Source organism: Carassius gibelio, chromosome A8 (genome assembly GCF_023724105.1).
Source record: "Carassius gibelio isolate Cgi1373 ecotype wild population from Czech Republic chromosome A8, carGib1.2-hapl.c, whole genome shotgun sequence".
NCBI lineage: Eukaryota > Metazoa > Chordata > Actinopteri > Cypriniformes > Cyprinidae > Carassius > Carassius gibelio.
This window is the reverse complement of record NC_068378.1, coordinates 17,275,541-17,287,158: the sequence shown is the minus strand read 5'-3', so window position 1 is coordinate 17,287,158 and position 11,618 is coordinate 17,275,541. Positions and strand designations below refer to the sequence as shown.

The window sequence follows — 11,618 nt, the reverse complement described above, 5'->3', positions numbered from 1 at the left end:
TGTGAAGTTTATCTAAATTGAGAAATGTCCATTCAGTTTAGTTTTACTGACTTACTCTGGTCCGTCTACATTGTGGACCATGAACCATAGATATCGGGCAGATTAAGGTCAAAGGTCAACTCATAATCCAAGCGTGTGAACCTGAGGTGTCAGTGAAAGGGCAGGATAGTTTCTTACTGCACTGAGTAAAGGTCACACAACATTAGTCAAAAATGCAACAAAAGTAAACTTTTATTGTCATGTTGAGAAAAAAAAAACCTCCTGTTGATTTACAGATCAAGATATCTGAAAGCTGACTCACGTCCCCCCTCCCGCAGTTTTTCCTTTAGCCCCTTCATTCATCATGCATTCACAAATAAACGACTCCCGAGTTGCTCAACTAAAATTTCACTCCCATTTATTTCATTACATGATGGATAGTTGCTGTCTACTGCTCTTGTAATAGTTAGCTGAATGAGTGGCTTTTTATATCCTAAGGCTGTTCTATAGGATTTTTTTTTTCATTCTTTCAGCATTTCAGTGAGATGACATGATAAAATCTCACACTCATTCATGTTCATATATTATAATTTGGCAATTACTAGAGATTAAACAGACATATGACTTTATGATCAAATCAGGCACAATTGATATTTACTATAAAAGGCAAAAAATTAAGACACAGGTATTAATACATCTTTCCATACACTGAAAAAAATTATATGTTTTTGCCTGCTAAATTAGGTGCATTGTTTTGAATAATTAAACTCAAACTCATTTTTTGAAAATGGATGTCATAGATTTACCTTAATACATTTGGGGTTCTTTCTTTATGCAATTTTATTTGTTTAACTAAAAGTATGCAATTCTTTGTGCACAAAAGTTTTGCTGTAGTGTTATAGAATTGCAGATATAAAAAATGTACTGATTAAACTAAATAGTCGACTGGTGTTTAAAATCCAAGGAGAAACTTGAATATCAACATTCATTAGCCACATATTTCTAATTAATTTATTTTTTTTAAACAAAAATGATTCATTTATATTTAACAATCACTGTAACAGCCAAACATTGTCTGTTTTAATGTAGGTGTCAAAATGTGGTAACAGAAACAAAGAAAGTATTCCTTTTTGAGTGTTGGTTATGATCCATATTCCCTGTTGATTTGAATCAACATTATGTTTTATTTAAGGCTCAGCTCTTCATAATCTTTACAGTTGTGTTGTCACATTGAAAATGTGAAGTTTTAGTGGATCAGCTACAGGAGTGGTTGATATCAGACGCTGTATGTCTGACCTTTCGCCTTTGCTTTGTTCCTCATGAGTACCCAGTTCTGTCCACACACTCATACTCAGCGTAAACACTCACACACACATGCGTGGTAAAATGATGATGACCAAGGGCCATAACCCCACCCCTCTCTCCACCCCCCACTTGAAGTTAGTGCGTTGTCCATATAATACACATGAAATTACACAGAGGTTCACAGTTATTTTACAAAAGATAAGATGCCTGAAGCAACTAAAAATGTTCTACCAGGCATTTTTGCTCGTTACAAAATCACATCCTTTTCACCCAACACCGACCCAAGCGATTTCCTATTCACAGGTGAATACAACAATAGCCCAAACGGTCATTCACATACTGTCCCCCACCCCGATCCCAACCCAAAGACAAGAAGAAGAAAAAAAGTCTCAAAGAAATCCTTAAGAATCCAAGAAGTTCCTTTTAATTCCACGGAAAATCAGCGTCTCTTTGTGATTCTTTTTTACTTTTTCGCAAATTCAAGTCTCTCCAGAGAACTGAGCAAAATTGTACACTCCCGCGTGTCTCAGTTCACAAATTCAATAACACAGCCGAAGCAGCTGTCTTCTTACCCACAACCCTTAGGTTTGTGATGGGCAGCAAGATGTGTCCTCTGATGATCCACAAATACACAGTGTTGTGTTTTCCCCAGCATATGTTTTTGTGAGATTTATTGTTGTCTATATATGCATACAGCTTTCAGATCATTCTTGCATTGGTAACATTAAACCTTGGTAATGGAGTAAGGCATAAAATGCAGATAACAGAAAGAACTATTCTTCTTCTTCTGTTCATCATAGGTGTTCTTCTGCTGTTTTTCTGTTCTAGCAAAGACAGGTTTTAGAAAAAGAAAGTCTGATCACTCCGACCAATTCCATGCCTACCCTACAGAGAGATCTCATTGAACATTCAAAGAAATATTACAATCTGTCCTGTCTGCATTGGTCAGCATTCTGATTCAAGTCAAAATATTCCAGAGAAATCATGTGGCTGATCAATGATTTCTTGAGTTGTGTGCAAAATATTAATGGAAATTAATTCGACATCAAACGGATTCCGGAATTTAGTTCACCCACTTGTTAGCTCCTAATGAAATGGAATACTTGAAAGAATAAATCTTAACATTCCATTACCAGCTTACATGTTTTTTTTTTCCTTATCTCAAACACATTCATATTTTTATTACAAGATTAAAATTAGATTAAAAAATAATAATTCGGCTAAACATGAGGCCGAATCAGTCCAGCACAAACTTTTAACTTAAGGTTCCTCCTTACTACCTGACCAACTTCTTCTTTTCAGGAATCCAACAACATGTGTTAGTATGTAACACAAGTAGACTAAAATACCTCGATTGCAACCAACTTTCACTGACATATGATTGAAAATGTAAAGGCTAAATTAATTAACGTCCAAGATACATGTATGAAAATCCATATTAAAAACATTTTGATTTGGTCGAGATCCAATAAGCTAGTAAACTTTCATTTAAGTAATTCAAGACGCAAAAGACTAAGTAACTTCTCCTCTACAGCACTTTCTGTGCAATCGATTGGAAGGATAAATGATCTGTTGGTTTAACCGTAGTACACTATTAACAGATCAGTATTTTCTCTCAATCCTGAACTGTCGCTTCACAAAATGAGACCACTTACAGTAAAAGACTTCACTTTTTCTTGGTCTGAATATTGTAAGACTAGTCATATATTCAGACCTGTAATGGAAATGATAAGGGCACGAGTTATTTTGTGCAATGCTAGAAAATATTTTAAAAATTAATGAGTAAACAGAGTTGAAAGAGATAAAGAGACGAATAAAAAACAATACATTTCATTGAAAATGTTACTCAGGGAAAGAGCACCTACAAACCTGAATAGGCCATATTTCACAAAGATTCATATTTTCATCCAGCTCCTTTCATATACAATCCCTTTGAATCAACTTGGGAGGAAAAACATTATTTGTTCTGGAAGTTGCTTTTGTATACACACTGTTTTATGAGCATCTTAATTCCTGCCTGATGGAGACACAGGAAGGATTAGCATTAGCAACCAATTAGCATAAATATTAGGAACTCCCTCTCTTTTTTTTCTTTTCTTTTTTTTTTGTCAGCCTCATTCAGTCCTAGAGGCTTATGCTTGGCACTCGTTCTTAAAAGTAGTTTAATCTCAAGTTTTTGCCTTAAAGTTAAGGTAAAACACATGCACGTGGAGCATTTATGAATCAGTAGTTCAAATAATATCAATTATTCTGCCAGGAGCGCAGCTGTTCACAAGGCATGAACAATATTTTTGTAAATCTTTAATTCAAGGCCCTCAGGATCCTGGTAAAGGGATACAGATTTTGAGCCAAATCAAATGGTAATGTTTGCTGAGATCGATCATGAGAAGCCATTTGATATAGCCTTCATACATTCACCATAAAATAGACCAGTTTGGTTGATTTGTACCACCCTAATGCAAAACATACGGTTCCTCGAACCTGTTCAGAATTGATTTACCAAACCACACATTAGAGTAGAGCCTATCTCCCCCTTAAAATCATTAAAGTGACAGTAGATGCTTATTCCGTGACATCCACCCTTTTAAAGCATCTTAATACTGAATCAAAGGCCACAACAGCTCTTAAAGTTCATCCACGTCTCCATCTTTAAAGACTTCTTTTTCCCTCCCCCTGGCTGTCAAATCTCTGACCATCCAGAAGAGAGAAAGAGAAAAAAAAACATTATGAATAAACACTCATCTTCACATGACACAGTAAGGCTCACGGGGTAGTTGAGGTGGAGTTCTACAGCAGGGAGGCAGGTGGGCCAGAAGGCCCTTTTTCAGGTCCTTGTTGAGGAAAAAGCAGATGATGGGGTTCACGCCCGCTTGGGCGAAACTCATCCACACGGTGGTGGAAAGATACCGGTGTGGGATGGTGCACGCCTTCACAAAGACCCGCCAGTAACAGGCCACAATGTACGGGGACCAGAGCACCAGAAAAAACAAGGTGATGACATAGAACATCCTGCCAAGCTGCTTCTCTGCCTTAAACTCCTCCATGCCTAACAGGCGTCTGTTCTGGTTGTGCAAGTTCTGCCTAATGCCCAGTAAAGTGGGAGGCATTGGGCCACGGCCGAACCCTGCTATCCAGTTTGCAGCCGCCTGTCCTGTGGCTCCAGGTCCATGAAATGTCCAGTTTTGGCTGATGGCTGGAACCATCTGGACCGGCTTCATCTTTCGGTGCTTGTATTCAAACAGCAGGAGCTTCATGTAGACCACGTGTGTAGCCAGGATTAGCACGGCCAGCATCAGCATGAAGCCTAGAGTGTCATTAGCCTTGAAGTAGCGATGTTCAAAGATGCACTGGTCTTCCTCGCGGATAAACTTGTAGGTGCCAACGTCAAAGACGGGTGGGAACGCCATGGCGACTGACAGCGTCCAGACCATACATACCACTGCCACACAGGTCCAGAAGGTCATTCGCTTGGAGTAGAAGCGGTGGTGGGCGATGGCCATGTAGCGTGTGACACTAATGCAGAACAGCATGAAGGCAGCATGGAAGCAAAAAAGGACGGCCATAAAGGCCACCACCTTGCAGCTGAGCACATTGTAAGTCCAGGCCGAGCCGTTCTTGATAGACACCAGGACAAAGGGAAAGCAGACCGCAGAGCGGATGGTGTCGGCGAGGCAGAGGTCCAGAAGAAAGTAGTAGGGTGCCTTATGTAGGGCTCTGTCCCTTAACACCAGCAGGGATACCACTAAGTTGCCCACAAGGCTGATGCAGATGATCAACCCCAGAAGGACAAGTTTCACATAGGTAGACACGGCTGAAGAAGGTGCTCCACCCATCATGCCACCTGTAGTGGACACCACGGCCGCCAGGGGGTTCCCAAGCCCGTCGCTGCTTGCATTTCCGTTGGCCATACCTTTTTCTGCTCAAATCGCACACCTCCTCCTTCAACGCCCCCTTTACACCCGCTTCCTCCACTCCCTCCTCCACCTCCGCCTCCTCCGGCTGAGCTGTCGTCCGTCCTCGTGGTTGCCTTTCGTTGGTGTCTCAAATGGAAGGAGAGAAGCTTGATCTGCATTGCCCCATTTTTGTCCAGTTCTCTTTGGAGCGTCCCCTTCAAATGTGCCACCTCTTCTGGCCTCCACACCTATGGACAAAAAACAAAACATTTGTAACTCTTGTTTTCTCACACAAACAAATGCTGGTCTTTAAAGGCCACAGACACTACGGACTTTTGGCAAAGGTATAGCATTTTGGTATTTCCTAAGAGAAAGATTTTTAGGTCAAGAAGTGTGAGAGTATTATTGATGCTGGAAGGAGAGAGATTTTTCTCAATACCACTACAATATATTTTAAGTATTTTTTTTTCTTGCAAATAAAAATATATGTAGCTCTTGGAGTGCTGAGGAGACCACACAAATACAACAGCATACTACTGGTGCTGAATAAAAACAGTAACTCTAGAACTATGGCAATTTATTGCCTTGTACCTTACATGTGCAATGACAATAAAGTTGAATCTAATCTACTGTAATTAGGCAAAAACTGCAAATAACACTTTAAAAAGCATAACAATCAATAAGGATAATGTGGTTTTATTTACAATGTGTGGAAACACACCATTGGTCAAATGTATATGAAAAAACTGGAAAATAAAAAAATCCAGAAAAACCTATTAATCACGTTAAAATTATGTTATTTGTACCAGAAATGTTTAGATTTCAAACTACATTAATGCTATTATCCCCAAAGTAAAAGATGAGACAAATAGCAATTTATTAATAAATAGCTGATTTATTGCTGTTCACTGGACTGTCAGTATGTTTACAAGCACTTTAAAGGCCTGCATTCCAGGCAAAAATAAATAATAATGGGTTGTGAACGCAAAAAGCGGAATGGAAAATAACGCAGAATTTCAACACAACATCCCGAACTTGCGTGAGACGCTGAAACCGAAGCAAGACAGTGCAACAGTCACTAGACTAATCTGTAGCCCATGTTTAAAACAGAAAAAAAAATTGATTCAACGGAAAGTCCAAATTTGACATAGATAATGTGGTTGTGTTGCACAGCGGTGTGCACAATCTGCGTACGCTACTAAAGAGCGTTTGCATACTGATTTGGTTTCACATTGTGTCAAAATGATAAAGAATGCGCCTCGGATATGCAAAAATCTGCTGCAGCGTGATTCTTAACTTTCCATGTAAACATACTGAAACAGATGTGATTTCTTAAGACACGTGTTGTAATACCTGTTAGGCAATAGCTACAGTTTATGTTTCATAAATAATCATTCTGTTACGTTAATTAATTTACATCTCTAACTAATTGCACATGCATTCACTTTTTTAAATAATATTAAATATCAATGATAAATGAAAATCAAAGAAATCTAATCTTCATGTTTCCATTCTTAAATAATAATACATCAAACGGAGCATGTTACATCAATTAAAAAGTTATCTCTAAAGTAATGCACACAAAACAATTCTTTAAACAATAAATTTCATCTTTTTCCTAACTATGAGTGCTTTCACCAAATGTAAAATACTAGAAAAGAGCTACAGAAAGAATGGGAAAAAAGAGCACTTTACGCCAAAGAAGGTATTTTGTTTCCGCCATCAGTAAACTGATCAATCAATAGTTTGCTGAATGTGATTATCAGGGCTCCGGTAAGCATCTGCTGTAACATGCTGAGGAACATCTTCTGCTTCCCCCTTAGTGCCGAGCAGATCAGCTGTTTCCAACACATGCTACATGGCATGCCAGCAACTAGTCTTTCATGGTAATTACCTCATTGTTGCTAGGCTACAGCAGATCACTTTTTATGTGTAGAGTATAGGCATGTGGACCGGGGATGCGGGGGCAAAGGGTGTGGGGAGCTGGGGGCAATAAAAATGTGTTAGCGGGACTGGAAATCTTTGTTAATCTGCATTTGCAGGCGGCAATGGAGCTTCAAGACAATGCTTTAGCATATATATATATAGTGATAGTGAAATCTAGAACTAACTATATAGATACAGCATGAATAATTTGGGCCCACTTTCCTCTAATGTTTCTGGAAGTTCCACCTAACCCAGACTTTCTCATTTGCACCCACATGCCGAAAGAGCAGACTCCGGCCCAGTTGATGGTATTTAGATGAGGGCATATACCCCTGCCAAACAAATACATCCCCTGCTGGGGCGTAGAACAGCCAAGCTAGCATTATCCCCCTCTCTCAGTGTGAAAGAGCATTGATCCATGAATTCAGGTGTATACCTCCACCTGCTGTGGTGCTATTGGCAGCATTTAAAGAGCCATTTGTGCTAACTCTCACCGACTAACAGCCTCTGGTAGAGAGAAAGCTAAACTTAGGTGCCAGCTGATGACAAAACCACTGAGTACCTTAGTCCAACAGGAGATAGAACTGCGCCGACCCATTGTTTTAGAGCAGAAACACTAATTCACTTGTGTCACAGCAATTACAGCTGCTTGTTGCTAGGCTACAGGGTCCTTCTGCCTTGTGCGGTGTATGTGTCTTTGTAAGCCTGAATGCAACTCAGAATTGTATGCGCTGAGGTGAGCTGAGATGGAAAGTGTCACTCATGAGGAATAATCAGCCAGAACAGAGATTGAAGTGAATGTTTCTGTCACAGAGAAGATAAATTGTCACAACCTTATCATGACAACCCGTTGTAACCAGTTTACAAATTGCACCACTTTACGTCAGTTACAGGCGTTAATTGACCTGGCAGTTTCACTGTGATTCAGATTCAGAAAGGTAGTCTAAGCATTGTTATTGTTCTGAAGATGTTTTCAATTGTAGCAACATTTAGGTAGAAACAGTCTAATGATGACAATGTAATTTTAAATATGATGAATATTAAGCCATGTAACTTATTACATGCGTGTCACTGAACCTTACCTTTATGCAAAGAAAAAGGAATATGATGCCTGAACAACTGTTTTGCAAGTGCTTATGTCCCATTTTTCACTTGAAATAAAAGGTGGTTAAGTGACCTGGTATGGGGGGAGTGTTTACATCTTTACGGTCCAAAGATGATGATTTGCATTTCCCACAGTAAATGCTAATGCACTCGTGTTTTGTTCTTTGAAGTAAAGGGCTAAACAAGAATGTGGCTTATTTGGATGTGTCAGAGCTGGTACTGTTAGCTGTTTCCTACATAAGTGAGTGTTCACCTATCTCTATTTTCTCAGCTCTAGAGAAAATAGACATGTTCACATTCCAAAGAGGGAAGCTGAAAGTTTAATTTGCTCATTAAAGAAGAATGTACCCTCCTTTTCTCCTCAATTCTTTGATAGGCCCTTTGATAAACAGTCTCTCAGATACTGAGTGGGGAATGTAAGCTATATATTTTGATAACTTGTCTGCTGGCCATCATATAATCTAATGAATTTAAATATCCATTATTGTGTGGAATGGTACTACTAAAATTAAGGCCCTTTTAATTTTGTTTTCTCAGTATATAGCAACACAATACTTGCTTTAACACCCATTTATTGCCATTACTCTAGCCCATAAGTTTATTATGTGCAATGCCAAAAAGTATATATATATTTTTTTAAGAATGTTACATATTTATTGCTATTGTCACATATATTTTTAGGCATATTACTTCTCAAATTATTGTACAGGTTCCCTGTGAAAGAAAGTGCAAATCTCAGCGAATGAATACATTTAAGATAGATGTGTAAATGTCCCCAAATCACAAAGATTTAGTGAGGCCTAAATCTTTATATATCTTTATATAGGCCTACCTGTACCAATATTGTAAGCTACCTGTCACTGTATATAAACAAAATCATAAGAGTAAAGAAAGAGGTAATGACATGCTGAAAATTATTCAATTGTGATACATTTTGCCCCAAGTGTACAGTCATCCTAAGGGTGTTTTACATAATGGTTGAGTAATATTTTATAATTACAAGATTTAAAATCCAAATAGACTTTTTGTCAGACAAATATTCAATAAAAAGGAATATTTTTCACAGACTTCGGAAAATTTTCCTCAAGGAAAGCCTTTAGCTCTATTACATTTATTACAGTTGTCAACCCTTGGGTTATCATTATGTTCTATTATTTATAGAATAAGAGTCTATGATATTTCCCTCCAGAGGTTTGGTGTGCTCTTATCTCGCAGTAAAAGTGAGAAGGCCTTCGATGTCGTTGGGAGGAGTCAGATGTAAAGGGAGTTGGTTGGAGGTAGAAGGCTGGATAGCAACAGCAGTGAATATCGTTACCGTGGTCTCGGTGGGAGGAGGCGACGCGGAATTCACCAACCAAACGAGCCGGAATCATTTCGACTCTCCCACATATCGTTTTAATACGACAAAGAGAGATCCCGTCGTTCATGCTTAACTCTTATAAAAACGTTTTCTGCGTATCTCCATCATCTTCATGTGGGCTATCGGTGCGCTTGGCGATGCGCTACAATATACATGAATCGTTTATTGAACTGGAGCCTCTTTTACAGCGCGTGCGTTGTCGATTGTTTTCCTTCAAACACATGAAAGAACATAAAAATAATGAATCACCTAGAACTAATGACGTGACCCGCACAGCCAATACGCAAAAACGCAAATGACCCGTATGGACACTGTCAGCGCACATATAGCCTACAGTCCCAAGACACGTCTTCTTGGAAGTGCTGAGCATTGTGACCTGCATGGTTATCATTGTATATTATGAAGAACTACGGCGTCTCTTCCTCTCTCTCACTCTTTCTCTCTCTGTGTGTGTCTTGTTCCGCGCGCGCGCGCATTTGCATGAGGGACAATGAAATAAATGCATAAAACAGGCCTGCATTTCACTTCAGTAGCCTACATAGTATGCGTCATGACGAGAGTCATTTTATTTTAATTTTTTTGTTGTTTATTATTTAAATACTCGAGCACTCGTGTCCCCCATTTTATAGGTAGCCTGATAATATGATAAACATCAAATAGGAGAGTCATAATGTGATGGAGCTCTTACCTATAATTCTCGATCTTCCTCCAGGCAATGGATCTTGTCTCAGTGGTAGGCCTTAACGGGAGCTTGTTGTAAATATATAAAAAATAAAAATAAATAAAAAACAAAAACATACACAAAAATGTGCAAATACGTTTTTTTTCGACCCGACACACCGCGTTCAAGGAATCGCACATGAATCCAAATTGTAATCCAAGATGAACCTCGACGTCCTTTATGAACAACAGAGAATAAAAAAGTATAATGATAGCAATTAATTAATTAATTAATACAGGGGATGGTCAAGTCTGAAAAACAGAAAGAAAATCTGTTTCACTGGGAAGTATTTTGCTGAACGGTTTAAACAATATTATGCCAGAAGCTGAAATATTACACACATACGGGTTTTAAAAAACAAAAAAATATCGTTTCCTCTTTTTTCGTGTGCATGTCATGTCTTCGGGTTTTCCATAAAGCTAGGCCAAGCCTTAGCGGTATATTCCCATCACACGGTGACTAAATCAAGCAGAGTTTAATAGCACAAATACTCTATTTCTGATGTGTTTTGTGGTACCGTTTAATCCTGAGATACAGCGTCAATATCATTATCTTCTGCGCTGATTTAGATGTGTAAATAACGACTGGCTCTCGCTACTGGGCTACAGGACAAGGCGCTTCTTCCCATCTTCATTTTCTGGCTGGAGCCAAAGACATTTTCTCCCACGTCACACCGATAACGTTACACATCTTATCTTCGACGGGAATAAATCCGCTTTATCACGCATCATCGCTCTGTATATCCATTGGCATCAGCGTTGTCTACTGTAGTCATTCTATGAGGAGACATGTACACAGTACATGTAAGCGCCCTATATATTTCAAATGCACAAGCCTGGTAAGGTCTCTGATGTAAGGCGCAAAAAAGATGTATCACACATGGCAGTGACCCGATTCTTTGCTCGGGAATTCGCCATTAATGTCAGTATCCCGGTGCCATCGCTGAAATTACGAATGGTTACGAAAAATAAACGAAATGAAATGGGTTCTTCTGCGATGGTGAATTGGAAACAGCGGCTCCCGTCTCTGCGCTCTACCTTGGTTTTCTCAGGATCGGATCCCTTCGGAAAAGTCTCGGGATTTTTCGGCAGCCTCGTTGACGCTGTTCTCTCCAACATAGCCACAGTGGTGCACTGAAGACACACAGATAACCACAACTTTTAAATGGCGAGTGTTTTCAAAAACATAAAATTAGCACTAAAAATATATATATAATAATAATAAAGGCATAGGCCTCTATAGAGATGTTAGTAGGTCTGTCATTTTATAATTTTCAATTAAATTTTCATATTTGTTTACCTTTTTAAAAGAGGATGGGATATGGGCATAG

General features: G+C 38.9%; 1 protein-coding gene across 1 annotated transcript; it reads right to left on the bottom strand.

The window, feature by feature from the left end:
* Window positions 1–213: 213 nt before the first annotated feature.
* On the bottom strand, window positions 214–11,397 carry LOC128018688 (probable G-protein coupled receptor 173). The gene is made up of 3 exons (XM_052604377.1): window positions 10,806–11,397; window positions 10,256–10,317; window positions 214–5,425 (listed from the first exon to the last, which is right to left on the bottom strand). The coding sequence occupies exon 3, from the start codon at window positions 5,190–5,192 to the stop codon at window positions 4,029–4,031; it is 1,164 nt and encodes a 387-aa protein (XP_052460337.1). The 5' UTR covers window positions 5,193–5,425; window positions 10,256–10,317; window positions 10,806–11,397; the 3' UTR covers window positions 214–4,028.
* Between the last annotated feature and the right edge of the window lie 221 nt (window positions 11,398–11,618).